Below are 23,579 nucleotides of genomic sequence, written 5' to 3' on the forward strand. Positions count from 1 at the left end.
GGGAGGGGGTCAAATCTGTCATGCAATGTGGTTATGTGACCACGGGATGTTGCATATGGTTGTAAATGCGCCCTAGTTGCCTGGCACCCAAAGTTCGATCACACGATGGAAGGCAACTATTGGAGTTTCAAATCCAGGTCATAAGTACCTCCCCACGTCATTTGTGACTTCAAATGGGTGCTAAGAGATGGTCGTAAGGACCATCTATACCATGGTTCCCAACCTGTGGGTCGGGACCCCTTTGGGTCTTTCCGATGGTCTTAGGAACTGAGACACCAATTTTATGGTTGGGGGTCACCATAACATGAACTGTATTAAAGGGTTGCGGCATTGGGAACCACTGATCTATACCTTAATTACATTTTAGTCCTATTTTTTTCCTAGCTATTCTGACGAGCTTATAGTTGCCAGATATAATCCTTCTTCATTCTTCTAGTTCATTCTAGTTACTCTGTCACATTCTTATGCTTATTAGATTTCATTCTCACACACTATGTATGTTTTAATGATATTGTTACTGTCATTAGAATGGCAAACTAAAATGCTGAACAACTAAATAATGAAGGCCTATATTTTAACACAAATATGTATAATAAGGCCAATATTTTAACACAAATATGTATAATTGTAATAATGTATTACAATTACGTAAGTGTGATTTAAGTAACAAATATTATTAATACTATCATTACTACTTTTCTGTTTCTAATTTCCTTTTAACTTTTGTACTATGTGTTTTTTAATGCTGTACGCCGCCCTGAGTCCTTGGGAGAAGGGCGGCATATAAATCTAATAAATCCAATCCAATCCAATACTTGTATCCAGAGGTGGGTTCCTACCAGTTCAGCCCGCTTCAGCCAAACTGGTAGTGGTATGGCGGCCTGAGTCGCTGGAACTGGTAGTAACCCAAGCCTGCCATGCTCCTGAACCGTTTCCCTGCCGCCGCCATCTTGCTTCTGAGTTCTGCGCTTGAGCAGAACAATTTTAATTGAACTGTGCATGCACATGCAGTGTGCATCCAGAGCGCGTGCACGAAGCGCTCGCCCGAGCAAACCGGCAGTAAAGCCGGACAGAACCCACCCCTGCTTGTAGCCAAATGAGTGATACCCAGATGCCTCGCTGTTCATGTATTGATACTGAGGTATGTTCAAAATTAAAAATAAAAACTTTACCAAAAAGAAAATATTTCATTCTCATTAACCACTGACAGGTAGCTGGGATCATTGGGGAATATACTTATTTTTGATTGATATTTCGTCTTCCACTCAGGATCTCAAAGCAGCACACAGGGCTTTCCTTCCTCCTATTTCCCCTCCCCTATGAGGGAAGCTGGGCTGAAGTTCCTCCTCCTAACTTCCCAGATTTGACAAGTTCATCCTTTCACCCAAACTGTGCAGTGTTTGGGTGCACAAAGGGCTCTTCTGGTTAATCCAGGATATGTGGATTTGAGGGACTTAATTCACTGGCTTCTCCTACAACTGAGAACAGAGTTGAATCCTGATGCCAGCCAGCTGTTTTGAATCTTTGTCCTTTTCTCTCTCGGCTGCTGCTTCTTACCTGGATCAAAGTGCTCTTCTAACTCTGATGTCCCCAAGGAGGCCAGCAGCAAAAACCAAAGCATCCTAGGTCCCATCCTGCCTCCGACCAGTGGTCTGGTTACATCGAGAACTGAACTTTCATGCCTGTTGAAAAAGTTGAAGAAAGCAGGAGTTAACGAAGCAGATAACTGCAGTTAACAAAGAAGCAGTTAACAAAGAACGGTTACAGAAAACGGGTACGTCTAGTCCCAGGTTGCCAGAAGTGGCACACAGAGCCATCTCTCCGGGCACGCCAGCTGTTGCCTGTTGCTCTTCCAGGTTCTGGTGCACCAGCTGTTCTTCGCATGTGCGGGAGCGCTGGACACTGAAAGACCAGCTCCCTGGCAAGCATCCGTGCCAGAATCCAGAAGATCAGGTGACCGGGGCGCACACGCACGCCGGAAACCGGAAGCGCGGAGAGGAACTGCACTTCCAGTTTCCAGCGCTCACTCGGTGCCGAAAAGTTTCGCCAACGCTGGTCTAGTCTAATGAAAAGGACCATAGGAGACATGAGAGCAGTGTTCCAATATTTGAGGGGCTCCTACAAAGGCGAGGGGGTCAAACTATTTTTCAAAGCACCAGAATGCAAGACAAGAAACAATGGATGGAAACTAACCAAGGAGAGAAGCAACCTAGAACGAAGGAGACATTTCCTGACAGTTAGAACAATAAGCCAACAACTTGCCTTTACGTCCTCACAGATACGACCACAGTTGTCAAAATCAACAAGGCAGAAGTCATCGCTGATTGGAGGAGACACGCCAGCCCCCAGCCGGAGAGAAACAAGTTTCTGATTGGCCAGTCGTCTGACAGCTGTCATATAAATAGCTGTCAAGAGTTAAGTTGTTATTGTTGCAGTTAACTAATAAAGAGTTGGGTTAATCGTTGCTCCTTGCCTCAGTCTAATTATTGCCAAATTATTAAACATAAAAGTGGGTGCTTCATCACTGGAGGTTTTTAAGAAGAGACTGGAGAGTTACTTGTTTGAAATGCTACAGGGTCGAGCAGGGAATTGGACTAAAAGACCTCCAAGGTCTCCTCCAGCTCTATTATTGTATGTTCATAACCTTATCTGGGTCCTTTCCTACATCGCTCATCTTGATAGTAAGTGATTTCAACCTGAGTAAGCAGCCTTATTCGTTTCCTAGTTCAAGCCCTTGATCGGATCTAATAAATACCACACGTTCCAGGCAAGGAAATCACTCACATGCTGCTATTGTCTTTATTTTCCTAGATTCCAGCCAGAAGGGACTGGAAGTGACACACCAGCAGTGTTGTAACACATAATCATCACGGACAAAGAGGGCTAAAAGCCAAATCTGTGCCTCCTCATACACTTTGCTTCTGGGAAAATCCACCCTGTAATAAAAGAGCCCGTCATGGGATTGATTAAAAAAAATAACTTGGTTGTTTCGGTTAAATTGTAGAACAAGAAGCAATGGGTGGAAACTAATCAAGGAGAGAAGCAACTTAGAACTGAGGAGAAACTTCCTGACAGTTAGAACAATGAATCAGTGGAACAGCTTGCCTCCAGAAGTTGTGAATGCCCCAACACTGGAAGTCTTTAAGAAGATGTTGGATAGCCATCTCTCTGAAACGGTATAGGGTTTCCTGCCTAGGCAGGGGGTTGGACTAGAAGACCTCCAAGGTCTCTTCCAACTCTACTATTGTATTGTATTGTAAATATTGGTGAAATAAGCTCAAGTAAAGTGAAACCATGATCCTATTTATTAGGAATGAAACAGGCAGACTCATGTTAATTCCAGAGCACCTTGTAGTCATACAGGTTGTCCTCAAATTACGTCCACAATTAAGTCAAAATTTTCTACTGTTAAGCGAGACAGATGTTAAGTGAATTTTGCTCCATTTTATGAGCTTTCTCGCCGGAGTTGTTAAGGGAATCACTGCAGTTGTTAAGTTAATTACACAGTTGTTAGGTGAATCTGACTCCCCCATAGACTTTGCTGGTCAGATGGTCGTAAAGGGGAATCACTTGACCCCGGGACACTGCAACCCTCATAAATGTGAATTGCCAAGTGTATGAATTTTGATCATGTGACCCTGAGGATGTCGCAACGGTTGCACGTGTGAAAAATGGACGTAAGTCACTTTTTTCAGTGCCACTGCAGTTTTGAACGCTGACCAAATGAACTGTTGTAAGTTGAGGACTAAGCTGTACACAATCCATAATGTCAATCCTAGAGGGTGAAATTGCTTGTATTTCAATAAAATCACTCAAAAACACACGTCTGATTCTGGATAGGTCAAGGACTCAGCCCATCCTGCACTCTGTCTCCTCTCAGAAGTTTCAAATAAGCAGAGAAAAATACACAGGAGAAGCCAAACACCCGTTATTTGTCCCCAGTTCTGGCATACAAGGAGTTCTCAACTTACGACTGGCTGCTTAAGAAACATTCAAAGTTACAACAAGCTCAAAATTATTTATGACTCATCCTCAAAGTTACAACTGCCACACTACAATCACGGTTGTGTGATTGAACTTCAGGCGCTTGGCAATCAGTTCACTGTTACGATCTCATTAGTCATGTGATCGCATTTTGCAACAGTATGAAGAACGTTGGAGTTGCAAGAACTGGGCATGGCTTGTCTAGCGAAGAGAAGGACCAGGGGAGACATGATAGCAGTGTTCCAATATTTGAGGGGCTTCCACAGAGAGGAGGGGGTCAAGCTATTTTCCAAAGCACCCGAAGGCCAGACAAGGAATAACGGATGGAAACTGAACAAGGAGAGATTCAACCTGGAAATAAGGAGAAATTTTCTGACAGTGAGGACAATCAACCAGCTTTGCCTTCAGAAGTTGTGGGGGCTTCATCACTGGAAGCTTTCAAGAAGAGCCTGGACTGCTATCTGTCAGAAATGATGTAGGGTCTCCTGCCTGGGTGGGGGGTTGGACTAGATGACCTACAAGGACCCTTCCCACTCTGTTATTCTGTTAAGCTGAAATCTCTATTATAATTTATGGGTGTTTTCTGGCAAAAAAATGCCCTTTGGGTAAAATGAGCCCACCCCTGTGACCAGCTGCTTCACATAACAGCCACGTAGTTACTTAGCATCTGTGATGACTCAATGAACATCATAAAAGCGGTCATAAAATCGAGTCTGGTTTGCCTCCAATTATAACCGCAAGGACTTGTAGTCCTAAGTCAACAAGACAGTGGTGGGTTGCAGGCGGTATGCCCCGGTACAGGTGTACCGGAGCCTGCCCAGAGCACCGGATACCGTTCCGGTATGGCGCTTGGGAGGGCCCACCCCCACCCAACCGCCTGAACTCCTTATCTGTCTTTCAAAACCTTTGGAGCTTCCGCGCACGCACATGGCGCATACAACACCTATGCGACGCTCCGACGAGCAGCTGGAGCGTCACTGAGGCTTGTAGAAGCGCTGCGGCCATCCATGTGGAACCCACCACTGCAACAAGACTACCTGTAATGACTCTGAATATGGAGGTTCAGTTTACCAGGCACTGTTAGACATTTAAGCTGCCCAGCTCATCAGAATTACAGCCCAGCTACTGCGGTGAAGGAAGTGTCATCAATTATTACTCACAACTAAGAATAGAAATACATACATATGCAATAGATAGTCAAGCTCTCCTACCCTGGCGTTCATCCTGGAATTCCAGGCATAGATTATTATTTTTTTAGTGATGTCATTAGTCAAAATTAAAAACAAGACAAAGCGAGCATAAAGAGAGGAAGCACAGAAGAAGATAGGGTAAGTGGAGTTTGTTTACTTTTGGCTTAGTCGTACATGCAAATCTACCCATATAAATATGCATGCATTAGTTTGTCAAACAAGTACAAGATAGCAGGTATAAATATAAACACGGACATAAATGAAAGAAATGAATACAAATAAATGGGGATAGTAAGACAGGGGCGGTAGGCACGCTGGTGCGCTTATGTACGACCCTCTTTACGGACCTCTTAGGAACAGGGTGAGGTCCACGGTGGACAGTTTAAGGTTGAAGCTGTGGGGGTTTGAGGATGTAACAACGGAGTCAGGTAGAGCATTCCAGGCATTGACCACTCTGTTGCTGAAGTCGTATTTTTTGCAATCTGGCTTACGTTGAGTTTGTATCTATTATTTGCTCGTGTATTGTTGAGGTTGAAACTGAAGACAGGTAAGACGTTGTAACAGTCAAATTTGTGTACTGTGCTTAGATCATACCACAGGCGGCACAGTTCTAGATATTAATCTCAAACCAACCCAAAGGGGGGAAAAAACCCCACTGTGGCTTAGAGCCCTTCATGAACGCAGCCTCCATGCAAAGTTCAGCATTGTTTTGTGAAAAAGGCTTTTGAAAGGGGATGAGTTTAAACCACGACAAGGACTTGATGGTTTTGCAGAGAACTTCCAGCACGTCTCACCATCAGCCAGACTGGATGGCTGGGGCTGCTGGAGATTGGAGTTCGATGATACCTGGAGGGTCCCAGCTTCTTGACCCAGGAAGAACGTTTCTTGCACAGCATGTTCCTCCCTGGATTTCTTCAGAACAATACATACAGGTAATCCTCAACATGCAATGATAATGGAGCCTAATAGCAATAGCCCTTAGACTTATCTACTGTTTCACAGTGCTTTACAGCCCTTTCTAAGTGGTTTACAAAGTCAACCAATTGCCCCCCAAAATCCAGGTCCTCATTTTACCAACCTTGGAAGGATGGAAGGCTGAATCAACCTTGAGCTGGTCAGAATCGAACTCTTGGCAGTGAGCAGCATTAGCCTGCAGTACTGTATTCTAACCACTGCACCACCACTGCTCTTATGATTGTATCTCATGATGGTTTTAAAATGTAAAAACCTAAAATGATGTTCCCATTGTTTCTTGCAATGGTCGTTAAGCAAGCTCCGTGGCCATTAAATGAACGCCACAGTCATTAAGAGAATCAACAGTGAACACCAGAGTCATTAAGCGAACCAATGGTTCTCTATGGGCACAGGTCTGCCGTAAAGTAGAAGCGCTGGTTTTCAGCAAAACAATCATAAAACAGAGTCATGTGAATGAAGGACGTATGCCTTTTGATTGCACAAAAATTTCATGCAGATTCCCTACACTTAGGATCTAAGGAACAAACCCGTAAAGGAAGAATTAAGTATGCGTTCCTCTGATACTTTTGTATTAAAATTTCGCCTTGTCCTCCATCCATGCTTTCTCTTTTAAATCTGCCTGTTGCAAAGCAAGGAGAATCCCCAGAGCTGCAACTTAATGCTTTCTCTCCTACTGATAAAATGCAGAGCCAGTTAAGAGCTGAGCCAGTTTTCACCATTAAATCATTCTGATTTAATGAAAGCTGTTCATGGTTACCGAGAGTAAATCAATTAATTAACATTCCTATTTTATGGAACAATTAAAGAGAGACCAAATAACACAACTTAGACTTTCATCAGAAACTTCTGCTACGTTTGGGATTTCCCTCCCATTAAACAAGTATTTCTTTCTGTAAAGTTTGGTTACAGAGAGAATTGGTACACTTTAAGTGTGGGTCGCCCCTTGGTGCACGTGACTGGAATGAACTGTGAGTATAGATAATCCTTGATTTACAAGCCCAAAATTTCTGTTGTTAAGTGAGACATTTAAATGATTTTTGTCCCATTTTATACAACCTTTCTTGCCCCAGTGGTTAAGTGCAGTTGTTAAGTTAGTAACACAGTTGTTAAGTGAATCTGGTTTCCCCATTGACTTCGCTTGTCAGAAGGTTGCAAAAGTTGATCACATGACCCCGGGGACACTGCAACCGTCATAAATATCAACCAGTTGCCTAGTGTCCGAATTTTGATCACATGACATCAGGGACGCTAAAATGGCCGTTAAGTATGAAAAAACTGTCATAAGTCACTTTTTTTCTACATTGTAACTTTGAAAGGTCATTAAATGAACTTTCGTAAGTCGAGGACTGCCTGCACTAGGGTGCTCTTCCCTGCCACATGGCCCAAAGCTGTTTCAAACATTCGCTGTGGAAATGACATTGCCTAAGCATCTGTATTCCGGTTTAGGATTTTCACACATGGCTATTTCCCCAATGGAAAATCCTTTCTCATAAACGCAACAGCTGCAGAACAGATGCGGAAGGGGCGATCCAGATTAGGGGTGCAGGACGGCAAGTGAAGGGAGAAAGTGGGCCTAGACCAGTGATGGCTAACCTTTTTGTTGTTGAGTGCCAAAAATGTGAGCGCACGCCCGCGCCCAGGCACCCATAATGTAAAAAGTACGCCATATACGCATGCGTGCACAATCCCCACAGATTCCCCTTCCTCAGGCACCGCACTGCTCGCCTCCAAGCTGAGCTTGGTATTTTCTCCGGGGGAGGCCGTTTTCGCCCTCCCCAGGCTCCAGGAAAGCCTGCTCTGGAGTCTTTCCTGAAGCCTGGGAGGGTGAAAATGACCTCCCCTGGCCCCCCGGAAGCCAGAAACAGATAGTTTCCAAACTTCCGGTAGGCTGTTTTTTACTGGAGGCTTTCCTGAAGCCTAGGGAGGGCAAAAACGGTCTCCCCCGGCCCTCAGGAAGGCCAAAAATCAGCTGGCCAGCACGCACATGCAGGCTGGACCTGACAGTTTAGGTGCCAGCAAGAATGGCTCCACATGCCACCTGTGGCCATAGGTTCGCCATCACAGGCCTAGACTCTCAATTAAATATATGCTTCTCCTTCCTCCTCACTTTTTGCCTTATTAAAGTTCATCAATATGTTGACCCAGATCATATATAATCCTTTACAGTCTTTGGAAATTCTTTCACATTATCCCCAAATATATTGAAAATGAGTGCAACAGAATAACAGAGTTGGAAGGGTCCTTCGAGTCCAGGGGTGTCAAACTCACGGCCCATGGGCTAGATGCTTCATGTGCTAGTCACGCCCACCCCTGGTTTAGCAAATGGGGGAGGAAAGTCGCAATACGTCACATATTGATTACATGATCATGGGGATGTTGCCAAGGTCGTAACTATGAAAAATGGTCATAAGTCAGTTTTTTTCAGTGCTATTGTAACTTTGAATGGTTCTAAATGAACTGTTGTAAATTGAGGACTACCTGTAATTGCTCTCACTATTAGGAAATTTGACGCTGCGAGTTTGACACCCCTGTTCTAGTCCAATCTTCTGTTCAGGCAGGAAACCCTATCCCAGCGATGGCGAACCTTTTTTGGCTCACGTGCCATAAGTGGGGGGAGCGCAGGGGGGTCGTGTGCAGGCGTGCCGCACCCATAATGCAATGTGCGACCCCCCAGTGCGCATGCGCGTACAACAGGCGCGACCCCCCCCCATTTTTACATGCTTTTTTCGCCCTCCCCAGGCTCCAGAGGCTTTATAGGAGGCTGGGGAGGGCAAAAACAGCCTCCCCCGCCCCCCCAGACGCCCTCCGGAGGCTTCAGGGAAGCCTCCGGACAATCCCTGAAGCCTTCGGAGCGCTCAAAACGAAAACTGAGGGTAAACTCAGCTGGCGAGCGCACATGCGCGCTGGCCAGCTGACAGGGCAGTGTCTCCCGTGCCCTGACAAATGGCTCTGTGTGCCTCCGGTGGCACGCATACCATAGGTTCGCCATCACTGCCCTATCCCATTTCAGACGAATGGTTGTCTAATCCCTTGTTAAAATCTTCCAGTGTTGGAGCATTCACAACTTCTGGAGGAAAGTCGTTCCACTGATTAATTGTTCCCACTGTCAGGAAATTTCTCCTTAGTTCTGGGTTGCTTCTCTCCTTGATTGGTTTCCGTCTATTGCTTGAGAGAAAAACATTTGCAATAGGGCCAGTCACTCTCTCTCAGCCCAACTCACCTCACAGGGAGGTTGTTGTGAGGTAAATAGGATGACGAAGGAATACAGGTAGTATTCGACTTACAACCATTTGTTTAGCAACCTCCAGAAGTTACAACAGTTGTTTGTAAATTCGTAGTTTGTTTCTGTTCTGACCCAGCCTTAGCAGAAGCAAAAAACAGACTCCTTGTCACAAAAAAAACCCTTTTTATTTACCTCTTGTGAATTAATTGCATTCACCCACCGAAAAGTCCAGGCAACAGTCCTTCAAGGAGTTAACTGCAGTACAGACCTTATCAGTTCCTTGTGATAATTGCAAGGTTGTGAGCACGCAGCCGAAAGGCTACAAATTAAGTTCTGGCAAGCAGTCTTTGTGGCACAAAGCACAATGAGCAGAATCTCCAGAAATACGAACTGTTGTCTCCTATGACAAGCACTCTCCTTTCTTTCTACTTATTCCCCAGCCAGGGAGGGGCCATACAGCATCCACGTGTGCTTTGCTTCCCAAGTTGACTCCTTGTCCTCCATTGTTCACCTCTCCTATCTGCTCTGCGCATTTATGCATCTGGAGCAGGCCCCAGCCATTCCTCCCCCTCACTCATATCAGCCTCCAAAGGCAGCTGCCTCTCCGGTGGCTGGGAAATGTCGGATCGGCCCAGGCTCTATCTCTGCATCCGATGCAGAGCATCCATCAGAGCCTTTTCCAGACTCCAGAACCGGCCCAGGTTCCTCCCTAACCTCCTCACCGTCCGAATCTGCCACAACAGTTTTTTTAAAAACAATCTATATAACTTTTTTAAAAAATCATATTATGGCCAGTATGTTCTCCACATTGAGTTGTTTATAAAAATAATAAAAGTAGGATAAAAAATCTAATAAATAAATAGATGACTTGGACTGCCATACAGTTACAACATTCAGCTCTCAAATTCAGCTTGGTTCCTTGCAGAGGTCCAGTTACCCTATTCCTCAGCACTATGGACATTGTTATCAATCAACAATTTAGACTGCTTAAAGAACCAGAACTAAACATTGTGCTGGTGTCTGTCTGTCAGTCAGTCAGTCAGTCATCATCTATCCATCTACCTATCCATCTCTACATCCTTCCATAAATCCATACATCCAACCAACCCTACCTACCTACTCCACTCCACTCTAAAGCAAATTTAGGTCTTCCCTAAATTTAGATCAAAGGTGGCTCAGTGGCTAAAATGCTGAGCTTGTTGATCAGAAAGGTTGGCAGGTCGGTGGTTCAAATCCCATGCACCGCGTAATGGATTGAGCTCCTGTTACTTGTCCCAGCTTCTGCCAACCTAGCAGTTCGAAAGCATGTAAAAATGCAAGTAGAACAAATAGGGACCACCTTTGGCAGGAAGGTAACAGTGTTCTGTACGCCTTCGGCAGTCATGCCGGCCACATGACCATGGAGACATCTTCAGACAGCGCTGGCTCTTCAGCTTTGAAACGAGATGAGCACCGCCCCCCCAGAGTCGGGAACGACTAGCACATATGTGCGAGGGGAACATTTACCTTTACCTTTAAATTTAGGCCTTCCCTAAATTTCCCCCCAAAATCACCATCTAGATTTCCAACATCACTCATCCATTTATTATTATTTATTTATTTATTTATTTATTTATTTATTTATTTATTTATTTATTTATTTATTTATTTATTTATTTATTTATTTATTTATTTATTTATTTATTTATTTATTTATTTATTTATTATTTATTTATTTATTTATTTATTTATTTATTTATTTATTTATTTATTTATTTATTTATTTATTTATTTATTTATTTATTTATTTATTTATTTTGACTTCTTAGTCGCCCCCTCTCCCCCCAGGGACTCGGGGCGACGTACAACAGCAACAGTCACAACAATATAATATGGAGGAGGTGGAAAATAAATAAATAAATTACAGTACTTTAAGACAATTAAAACCCCAATGACAGTTAAAATTTAAAAATTAAAATTAACAATTAAAAATGCCCAAGAGGTAGAAAAGCTCTAAATTTAAGCCAGGCTGGCTAGTTTGGTCTGGTGGATAAGAGAGCAGGAGGCCGTGAGTTCAAGTCCTGCCTTAGCCATGAAAGCCAGCTGGGCGATCTTGGGCCAGTCATCCTCTCCCAACCTAAGCCACCTCATAGGGTTGTTGTTGTGGGGGTAAAACAGGAGGAGGAAGGTGTGTTGAATACGTTCACCATTTGAGTTATATGTAAAAATAATGGTGGCATTGTGCAAACAAACAAACATAACACTTCTGGAAGGCATTAGGTTGCCAAAGACTTCCTTATAAAGCCATGCAAACATGCTTTGCCCATAGGCCATACCCAATGTCCAAAGTCCTTGACACACACACTTTCCCATGAATTCTCACACACATTATTCAGGAAGCAAGCTCACTCCCTTCACTGTGCCTTAATCCGTGGTTTGGGAAGAGTGTTGTGAGTCTGTGTGTGTGTGGGTGTGTCTGTGAGGCTCTGGCCAGCTGCTCCCACAATCCTTTGCTGGAATGTCCCTTCTAACAGCTGCCTGATCTAAGGCCAGTAACAGCAGCTGACAGACCATAATTTGGGGAGGAGGGTAGACAGTGGGCAATGCAAAAGGCACAAGGGGGGAAATGAATCAAAGCATTGATCATCCCCCCACCCCCACCCCAAATCGAGAGCAATGTCTTCTTTAACTAACTTTCCCTCCCCCCCAAAAAAAAAGTATTGCTCAGGGCTACAACTCCCAGTTTGCACACAAAATGCTCCAAGTTTAATCCTTGGCCCAGCGGGATAGAGCAAGGAAAGTGATTTACCCAGTTATGTCATGTGAAGCTGGAAAGCTACTTTGCATAGGGGAATTCCTGAATTTTTCAAGGGCTTTAGGTATGGAGGCAGCGGAGCAGTTAAAAGAAGTCAAAGAAATGAAAGAAGCAGGGTAGAATCAGCCAGGAGACGGGCGTGGGTGGCAGGGAGGTGCCAACCATGCCCAAAAAAAGGGAACTTAAAAACACGTAGCCCTTTCTCATGATCTAAAATGCACGACAGAACAAATTCATTAGCAAACGAGGTGAATTCTCCCTGTATCTTTTATTGATTTTATCGTTGGAAGTTTGGGCTGAGCAAGCAGGACCGCTGAGTTGCAAAGCAGGCCATAGATGAATTAATCATCAAAAACATCTCGGAAACAACCAACAATTACAACCACACCTGGCATCACCTAAATCAACTAAAGCCCTCCTAACAGAAAAACAGTATAGCAAAGAGTTGGAAGGGACCTTGGAGGTCTTCTAGTCCAACCCCCTGCTTAGGCAGGAAACCCTACGCCACTTCAGACAAATGGATCTCCAACCTCTTCCTTTAAAACTTTAAAACCCTATATTCAGGGGTGGGCTTCAAAAATTTTAGCAATGGGTTCTCTCCCTGGTTGCTGGGTGGGCGTGGCCATGGTGGGCGTGGCCTAGTTAGTCTCCTGCAGGGGGGGCATTTTTGCCCTCCCTAAGCTCCAGAGGCTTTCCTCGAGAGAGTGAAAACAGCCTCCCCAGGCTCCGGAGGCCCCTCCTGAGACTCCCCGTGCATCCTGCACTTACCTGCATCCGAAATGGGCCCCGTGGTGACTCCTAGGAGAGGAGGGAAGGGGTGGGCCAGGAATAGGATTTGGGGGTTCTCCGAACCGAACAGAATGTTAGCTAGAAGTTCTCCCGAACCCCTGCAAACCCCCAGCAGCCCACCCCTGCCTATATCATTTAAGACAAATGGTTGCCCAAACTCTTCTTTAAAATGTCAGTGTTGGAGCATTCACAACTTCTGGAGGCAAATTGTTGTAGCTGTCAGAAAATTTTCCTTTAGTTTCACCTTAATCCTAAATAACTTAAGTAAACCAAAAGACCCCTACTTAGGACAGGCAGGAAGAAGCTTAACTCAGTGCATCCATGAACGCTAACTAACAGTCAGAAGATACAACAAAAACCCCGTAAGCACACAACACATGGACAGGATATTTGACAACAATGCACTCAGGAATTTATCTTGAATTATCAGCGATCATAAAAATGGATTTTTAAAAGAGGAGATAGAAAAGGATACAACTGAAAAACAAGTTTTTTTGGATATGGATTTCAAAATGAAAAGATACGTACATATGAGAAAAAGGATATTTACACAAGGCTTACAAATGAAAATGGTTGGTTTCTTAAGAACTAAAAGGGATATACAAATAATAAATCCGAAGAGTGACTTGGAAAACTTTCTTCTCTTTGACTTACAAAAGTGATATGCTGCATTTATGAAGGACTTATTTTTTGTTGTTTAAGTATATTTAGTTTTATCATAAAAATACAATACAAAACAGAAAAACAAACAAAACAAAACATACATCCAGCACTAGCAACAACAAAAAAGCAAAAGAGAAAGAAAAAATAATAATAAAGTACAGAGAAGAGCAACAAAGATGTTTAGGGAACTGGAGGCTAAAACATATGAAGAACGGTTGCAGGAACTTGGTATTTCTAGTTTAATGAAAAGAAGGACTAGGGGAGACATGATAGCAGTGCTCCAGTATCTCAGGGGCTGCCACAAAGAAGAGAAATTCAAGCTATTCTCCAAATCACTTGAGGACAGCACAAGAAGCAATGGATGGAAACTAATCAAGGAGAGAAGCAACCTAGAACTAAGGAGAAATTTCCTAATAGTGAGAGCAATTACAGGTAGTCCTCAATTTACAACAGTTCATTTGGCAACAGTTCAAAGTTACAATGGCACTGAAAAAACTGACTTATGACTGTTTTTCACAGTTACGATCTTGGCAGCATCCCCATGATCATGTAATCAAAATTCAGATGCTTGGCAAGTAGTTCTTATTTATAACCATTGCTGGGCCCCAAGTCATGTGAGTCCCCCTTTCGCAACCTTCTGACGAACAAAGTCAACGGGGAAGCCAGATTCACATAACAACTGGGTTACTAACTAATCAACTGCAGTGATTCACTTAACAACGGTGGCAAGAAAAGTCATAAAATGGGACAAAACTCACTTCAGAAATGTCTCGCTTAACAACAGAAATTTTGGGCTTAATTGTGGTCCTAAGTTGAGGACTATCTGTAATCAGTGGAACAGCTTTCCTTCAGAAGTTGTGAGTGTTCCAACACTGGAGGTTTTTAAGAAGAAATTGGTCAACCATTTGTATGAAATGGTATAGGGTTTTCTGCTTGAGCAAGGGGTTGGACTAGAAGACCTCCAAGGTCCCTTCCAAACTCTGTTATTCTGAAAAGAAATCAGTTGTTGGAACGCTATTTAAATCCCTCCAAGATTTTTAAAAGCGAAAAGGAGGAATATAAAATGTGTGGGTGGGTGTTATTCTTTGTAGTAACTTTTAATGGGTTCCTCTTGACTGGAACTGAATGACAAAGACTTAATGATTTGTTCATAACTAATATATGGAAGGAAGAGATTATTTTGTTAAGATATAGATGTTATTTCTGGTATGTGTTAAACTTGCAAAGCAGTTTCTGAGAACAGACCAAAAGAAAATGAGAAGAAATTAATTTGTGGAATACTATTTGAAGGATTAAAAGTTAAGATTTTCAATAAATTGCTGGTTTTGGTAGCTCTTAATGGATTTTTCTTGACTGGTGAGGCTTTATCAGTTTATAGATAAGAGATACACTAGGGGAAGAAATCATTTTTATTGTGTGTTTTAGAGAAAGTGATAAATTATTCTATTAAAGCTAAAGGATTATGAAACTGATTTATTTGATTAGGGTTATATATGTTATATATGTTAGGGTTATATATCTTGTGACTTCTGGTAAATCTTAATGGACTTTTTCTGATTAAGATTGAATGATGAGGCTTTATAATAGTTTATAGCAGTGCTTCTCAATCTTGGCAACTTTTTTAAAAAAAATGTCTAAACTGCTGGCAACAAAAGTGAGTACACCCCTAAGTGACAATGTCCAAATGGGGCAACTTGAAGGACTCCAACTCCCAGAATTCCCTGTAAGCAGAGTTATCCATTAGGCAGTGCTGGCTGAGGAATTCTGGGAGTTGGAGTCCACTCATCTTCCAGTTGTCAAAGTTGAGAAACACTAATTTATAGCTAAGAAATATGAGAAGAAATCTGCAATCGTGTGACCATGGGGATGGTAACAGTTGTCAATGCAAGGACATACATAAATTACTTTTTCCAAAGCCACTCTTTCTTAAACAAATGGTCTGCTCATAAATCAAGGCCTGCCTCTATACCTAGATGATAGATAGATAGATAGATAGATAGATAGATAGATAGATAGATAGATAGATAGATAGATAGATAGATAGATGGATGAATGGACAGACATAGATATAGATATATATGGATATAGATGATAGATAGATAGATAGATAGATAGATAGATAGATAGATAGATAGATAGATAGATAGATAGATGAACGGACAGACATAGATAAAGATATATATGGAGATAGATAGATAGATAGATAGATAGATAGAAGATAGATAGATAGATAGATAGATAGATAGATAGATAGATAGATAGATAGATAGATAGATAGATAGATAGATGAACGGACAGACATATAGATATATAATATATATCTATATGTCTGTCCGTTCATCTATCTATCTATATCCATATATATTATATATGGATATAGATAGATGATAGATAGATGATAGATAGATAGATAGATAGATAGATAGATAGATAGATGATAGATAGATATGTGTGTGTATAGATAGATATGTGTATACACACATACACATCTTTTTTTATTTTTGTCCTCTGAACTTTTCAATTTTTTTTACTTTTTTAATATTTCTATATGTCTCTTCGTTTTTTTATCTTTGTATATTTAAACTTTAATAAATATTATTATTGAAAAAAAGAAACCTAAAAAATTATAGAAGCAGTCCGATCCAAAATGAAAGAATCAAGGTAGAAATCACCTCGCTTCAATCTCTAATCTGCTCAGGAACTCCGTCCCCCGCATTCTTCTGCTTGCTTTCTCTCAGACTGACTTCTCCTACCTTGCAGGGTTGTTGTGACAGTAACTTTTATGGGAAACAAAAACACGAGAGGGGGGAGGGAGGGAGGGAGAGAAACACAAAAGTCTTGTGGCTTTTGTCTAACTTTGGCAACTTTTAAAACGTGTGGACTTCAACTCCCAGAATTCCCTACCCAGCCAGAATTCTGGGAGTTGAAGTCCACAGGTCTTGTGGAAGACCTGTTGAACCTTCTAAGATGGTCAAGATTTAGCCTGAAAAACCAGTTACAGATCTCATCTCGTCCACAATCTTCCTGATGCTGAAAACTAATTAAATCCTAACCCCGGGCTGAAAACATTTTTTAAAAAGTCCTACATTTCTGGAGTTAAAGCCTAGCTCATATTAAACCTTGTCTGGATTTAAGAATATTTATTGCAGCCACAAATTTGGCAGGCTATGTTTCCCCCCCCCCCCCCCCCCCCGCTTCTCCTCTCCCATGCTTTCGTCCTTCCTTTCAACAGCAGCTGAACAGGGTGGGTGTCCTCATTTTGCCCAGCTGGATTTTAACCCCTGCAACCCAGAAATCTCTCCAGTTCGGAGCAAAAGGGGGGGGGTGACGGGGAGGGGAGTGAAGGAGACATAAGGTGCCCAAAGGGGCAAGGAATTCCAGCTATGTATGAAGAATGCGAAGCAGCTGAGTGGCAGTGCCAACCGAAGCCAACGGGCCTGTTTGGAGAAAGCTGCAAAATTCAGTGGATGCCTCACAGATTTCAGCCTCTGCCAAGAACCAATTAACCATCCAATTAAATAATCCATAGAGCAAAACCCCTAAGATTGTCTGAATAACACGAACTGAGGTATCTAAGCCCATTTCTTTGAATTATTTTTTTCAGAAAGGGCTTGGTGGGTGTGCCTGTTTGTTTATTTGTTTATTTTTAGTCCCTTCAAGTCCGTTTTTTGACTCCTCATGATTGCCTGGACAAGTTCCTGCAAAATATCAAAAGTATCTTGCTTCTTCCTAGGACTGAGACAGAAAGAGAGACTGGTCCAAGGTCACTCAACTGGCTTTGTGTCCAGAGTGGGACTAGAACTCACAATCTCCCACTTGCTAGCCTGATTATTAAGCAATTATTCCTCAGAAATGCAAAATCTCACGCCTCTTTTAAAAATTCCATTTTTTAAAAAACCATAGATGAATTGCAAACCTGAGTCTATTTGAAATTGCTTTTCTGGTGCCTGGTTTAACACCTGTGCCTCCCCACACATTGATGGTTTAGTAATTAAGGGTTGATAATTTAATAACCAAGTTACCCTGTTTGTCATGGGTGCTAAGAATTCTTTGCTACCGAATATTTTGGGTGCACTCACGTCAACACATTCCTCCCCACCGGATGTGATTTATATTGATATCCATCCCACATTTCTCTTTCAGGGCAAATAATATTCAGCCAGTCAGTCAGTCAGTCAGTCAGACAGACAGACAAAGAGAAAAAGAAATCACTTTAAAAGATATTAAACTTTAAATCCTTTAAACCCAAAATGTGGTTATTTCATTAACCTAGGGGATCCCACGGGAGCCAGCAAGCTTATGATGTAAGATTACTTTGTATTTTCTTGCAATCTTGGGTTTTTAATGTTCTTATTTTTAATCCCGTTTCAGTATATTAAGATCATTATGCTGCTTTTAACTGTTATTGTGTTGGCAGTCTACCCATAGACACTTTTAGTGAGATAGGTGGCTATATAAATTTTCAAAATACATAAAGGAGGCAATATTATTACACAAACCCCATTTATGCTATTTCTCCATAACATTTCGTTCTTGTTTTGAGTACACTCATGTCCTGTTTAACATACTTTCTTTGGGTTTTGTTTTTTTTCCCTAATGCTTTCTTTGTTTTGATTTTAAACTTCTCACTCACTCATTCTGAGCCTTTCATTAACACCATCCAATTACTTCTCATTCTTCCTCTTCCTTTTGACTGTTCCTGCATAATTTGTTTTATGATTCATTCTCTGTATGACCAAATTACCTCACTACCCACACTCATTCAGCATCTATTCATTGTCGCTTAATTACATCCAATTCTTAAGTAACCCTTTCCAAGTGGATTCAACTTTCTCTTGACACATTCAACTCTCCCTTTCTTACCACAAAACGGTTAGCAGCACACACACACACACACACAAACATACACGTTGGCTTCTGACGAATATTCATTCTGTGCAATAGACCATTTACAGGTAGTCCTCAACTTACAACGGTTGTTTTAGTGATTGTCTAAAGTTACAACAGCACTGAAAAAGTGACTTATGACCCGTTTTTCACAGTTGCAGCATCCCCATGGTCACATGATCAACTGACTTGGCAACCGACTCATATTTATGACTGTTGCAATGTCCCAGGATCATGTGATCACCTTTTGCGCCCTTCTTACAAACCAAGTTAAGGAGGAAGCCAGATTAACTTAACGATATTACTAACATTTCAACTGCAGTGGCTCACTTAACAACTGTAGCAAGAAAGGTCGCAAAATGGGACAAAGGTTACTTAACAAATATCTCAGCCACAGACATTTTGGGTTCAATTGTGATCGTAAGTTGAGGACTACCTGTACTACACCTGGTCTTCGTACCAGTAGTTACACATCTTCCAATACTGACATACATCTCCCTGTCTTTAGTAAATATTCTACAAAGGTATTCAGATTCATCTGCTTGTTTTAATTTTTCATTATGTTTGTATAACTTGCAATAGTCCATTTTATTTTGCTGGGCAAATCCAAACATTTTTGATACTTTCAATTTTTAGATTCGGCAGCTTCTTGCCTTATACTATTTATCTAACACTCCCTGAAAATCATTTAGGTTTTTAAACAGCAACACGACATCACCCACATAAAAAAAGTACACACAAGTTCACACTCTCAGCCAACACCCTTCTAATATCACTACTTGAATCCCTTTATACATTTCTTCACAAGTACATTAAACATCCAATGGAATATCTCACATCCTTGTCTTAATCCTTACTCGGTGTTAAACCACTTGCTAAGTATCTCCTGTTCTTAACATATTCAGCTACCAAGCCTGAATTTTACATCCATTCAAAATATGATTACATTCTATTCCCTTTGTTGTGTTTCTTCTAAACTCATAAATGTACAATAAATATTATTTCTCAATTCACACATTTCTCAATGACCTGGCGAAGAGCAAATCTCAGGGTTACATACACTTTCTAAAAAATTTTAAAGGCGCTTTCTAAATTTTGGTTGTCATCTTTGTGAAATGGCTTTCCAGGCCCCCTTACAATATTATCCCCCATAGTTTTTGCATTCTTCAAAATAAAGGCAATAATTATATATATATATATATATATATATATATATATATATATATATGTATGTATGTATGTATGTATGTATGTATGTATGTATGTATGTATGTATGTATGTATGTATGTATGTATGTTACAGTGAAAGTCCGAAATCTGGTGAATGTCGACATTCACCGGTGAATGTCGACATTCACATAGTCGCTTGGTGTATGTCCGAAATATTTGCTAAATACCCTTATCCTCTCGACACCCTTACCCTAATACCCTTATCCTCTCGACACCTCGGCTCCTCTCTTTTCGACCTCCACCAGAGCATATCTGTGATTGGCGACATACACCAGTGAGGGTCCGAATGTAAAATAATGTAATGAAATTTTCGATCTTTCACCGACGTATTTGGTATGTGTCGACATTCACCGGTGAATGTCGACATTCACCAATTTCGGTCTTTCACAGTGACATATATATACATACATACATACATACATACATACATACATACATACATACATACATTGTCTCATTGGTTCATGATCCTATATAAATCACCCAGAATAATTATTAAATCATCATCAAAAATAGTCCTTCCTGCATTCTCTCACATCAATTTCAAACCTAATAATTTTATCACTTTTCTTTTCAATTTCATTCCCTTGGCTACAAACAACTTAATTAATCCTCTTCACAAATTTCCCAATTTATCTAAACTTGCTCTGCCTTTTTTTGTTCTTTTAAACATTTCTTGGTCTCTGGCTACATTCTTTGAAACTCTATTTTTCTCTCTAAACACCTTATATACAGGTACTCCTCGACTTATAATCACAATCGAGCTCAAAATTTCCATTGCTAAAGCAAGAAAGGTATTAAGTGAGTTTTGCCCCATCTTACGACCTTTCTTGGCGCAGTTTGTTAAGTGAATTACGGAAGTTGTTAAGTTAGTAACATGGTTCTAAAGTGAACCTGACTTCCCCATTGACTTTGCTTGTCAGAAGATCGCAAAAGATGTTTGTGTGATCCCGGGACACTGCAGCCGTCATAAATATGAGCCAAGGGTATTAATTTTGATCATGTGGCCATGAGGATGCTGCAATGGTCATAAATGTAAAACATGGTCATGTCACTTTGTTACTAAATGAAAGGTTGTAAATTGAGGACTACTTACACCTACCTCTTCCTCTCATCCCTGTCAATGTAGTTTTTCTTATCCATGGTTGTTGTTGTTGTTGTTTTTGCTCTTCATCATTTCACCAAGGATTTTTTTTCATCCTTCCTACGAAAGTAACTCCCTACAATTCTGGAACCCGCTGTAGCCATTCCTTTCTACATGTTTCCACACTGTTTCCACATCATCTTTCTTACATCTGTTTTCCATTCATTCTTTTGGAAGATTAATTTCTAATCCTTTCTCATGCAGGACTCAAACTTTCTGCAATCATTCTATTTTCATCCATATTCCTTTCATATTCTATCCTTTTTTTGGGGGGTCCCCAGGAACTATGCTTGATGTTATCAAATAATGGCTTGTTCCACATTCAGAACTTTTTATCATATCCTCTGTGAATCATCTCAATTGTTCCTCATAAACAATCAAATTGTTTTTTTAATGCATCTCTTTTTTCTTGGGTACACATGTGTCGATTTATGATTAGATCACATATTCAAAACAGATGCTTTTTCAGCACCAAAGTGCATCTCACCAAATGGTTCCCATGTTCATTCATTCATCAATCTCTGAGTAGCCTGATCCCTTTGTCTATATAGTCTTTGATTTCATTCTCACTCATCTATTCTTGTCATCCATGTATTTGTTCCCTGGATACTTTCCGTCAAAATTCTGCATGTTTTTCCCCAAATCAAATTGTTTCTCTCCCACTACCATCATTGGCTGGTGTACAGCACGCAACTATCATCAACTTATGAGTCTCTACTTTCATACAACCACACAGGGCCCATACCAATTTAGACGTACTTTTAGCATCTTCCATACCTCATCGTTTTTACTCTTTTTCTCAATTGTTTATTTTTTTTAATGGTCATTTATTTCACAGCTTCTATATTTAAACTGCGTTCTCTATCTTATGTCTCCGGGGTGCAGCTCTATAAATATAAATATTTATGTGGCTGCCCCATTTATATGGCAGTATGCGGCATCAGTCCAAAAAGCTAATAGAGTCTTTGGTTGTAAAAACAGAATCAGAATGACGGGAAGTATGAGTCGCACTTTATAAAACCTTAATAAGTCCACAGCTGGAATACTGCATCCAGTTTTGGTCACTGCACTACAAAGAAGAGGTTGAGACTTTGGAAAAAGTGCAAAGAGCAACTGATTAAAGTCCAGAAGATTAAAACATATGAAGAACGGTTGCAAGAACTGGGCATGGCTAATCTAGTTAATTGAAGGACTGGGGTGACATGATAACAGTATTCCAGTATTTGAGAGGCTGCCACAAAGAGGGGGTTCAACTCATTTTCCAAAGCACCAGAAGGCAATAATGGAATGAAACTAATCAAGGAGAGGAGCAACCTAGAATTAAGGAGAAATTTCCTAACAACAACTTTTTCAGAAATAAACTGTTCAGATGTAACGGTATACTTGTGGTTAAATGTATGAAATTAAAATAAAATAAAAAGCTTTTTTTCAAAAAAGAAGAAGAAGAAGAAGAAGAAGAAACTGGACAGCCACTAATCTGAAATGGTATAGGGTAGGGGTGTCCAAACTTGGGAACTTTAAGACTTCTGGACTTCAACTCCCAGAATTCCCCAGCCAGCCATGCTGGCTGGGGAATTCTGGGAGTTGAAGTCCAGAAGTCTTAAAGTTCCCAAGTTTGGACACGCCCGGATAGGGTCTCCTGTTTGAGCAGGGGTTGGACTAGAAGATCTCCAAGGCCCTTTCCAGCTCTATTCTGATTGATTGATTAATTGAATCATTATTAACTCCCCTAAGTAAAATCACACCGCCTTTGTCTTAGTTAATATCTAAGACACAAGCATGTCTTACATTGGCTGAAATGAAAGGATTGATGTTTTGACAGATGTCCCTGCTCACTTTCATGTTGTCTTCTTTCTGCCTTTTTTTTTTGGCCTTCCACTGCTCCTCACTCATTTGCAGGTAAAGATTGTCCAAAAGAAATGCTTTACATTTCAAAATAGTTTTAGATACAGAGCAGTCAAAAATCTCTTCCAATGTAGTGCATTCTAGTTGGAGCCCAACAGGAAGAACATTAAAAATGTCTGCACAAGTATGAAATGCAGGTAGTCCTCCACTTTAGTGACCGTTCAAACTTACAACAGAACCGAAAGAAGTGACTTATGGCCATTTTTTACACAACAGTTGCAGCATCCCCTTGGTCACGTGATCAAAATTCGCCCGCTTGGCAACCGGTTCATACTGATGATGCTTGTAGTGTACTAACGTCACACGATCCCCTTTAGCGACCTTCTGTAAAGCAAAGTCAATGCGGAAGCTTAGCAACTACATACCGTATTTTTCGGAGTATAAGACACACTTTTTCCCCTCAAAAAAGAGGATGAAAATCTGGGTGCGTCTTATACACTGAATACAGCATTTTTGGCTTACCAAAACCCCTCCCCCTTTGTAAAAATGGACATGCAGAGGGTTTGGGAGGCTTGCAAAGTGCTCCTGAGGGCTGGGGAGGGCTGTTTTTGCTCATTTTTGCCTTCCCCCAGCCCCCAAGAGCACTCTACAAGCCTCCCAAAGCTGTGCATGCCCCCCCTTTTTTTGCAAAAAACGAGCCGTGCGGAGGGTTTGGGAGGCATGCAGAGTGCAAAAACCTTTTTTTTAATTTACCTCTTCAAAATAATAATAATAATAATAATAATAATAAATTTGGATTTATTAGCCGCTCCCTTTCCGGGCAGGACTCGGGGCGGCGTACACTAAGACATATAT

The 23,579-nt window shown here is 41.3% G+C and overlaps 1 protein-coding gene across 3 annotated transcripts in view; it reads right to left on the reverse strand.

The window, feature by feature from the left end:
- DDR1 (discoidin domain receptor tyrosine kinase 1) overlaps positions 1 to 23,579 on the reverse strand; it is a 92,847-nt gene that overhangs the window by 47,090 nt on the left and 22,178 nt on the right. For 2 of the 3 annotated variants that reach the window (XM_081960872.1, XM_081960871.1), the window contains exon 2: positions 1,558 to 1,682. In XM_081960872.1, the coding sequence (XP_081816998.1) occupies positions 1,558 to 1,682 (125 nt within the window). Of the gene's footprint in view, positions 1 to 1,557; positions 1,683 to 12,160; positions 12,273 to 23,579 lie in introns of those variants that run through there. The other variant, XM_081960873.1, reaches the window with a different exon arrangement.

This window comes from Natrix helvetica (assembly GCF_964273705.1).
Source record: "Natrix helvetica genome assembly, chromosome: 1".
Classification (NCBI taxonomy): Eukaryota; Metazoa; Chordata; class Lepidosauria; order Squamata; family Natricidae; genus Natrix; species Natrix helvetica.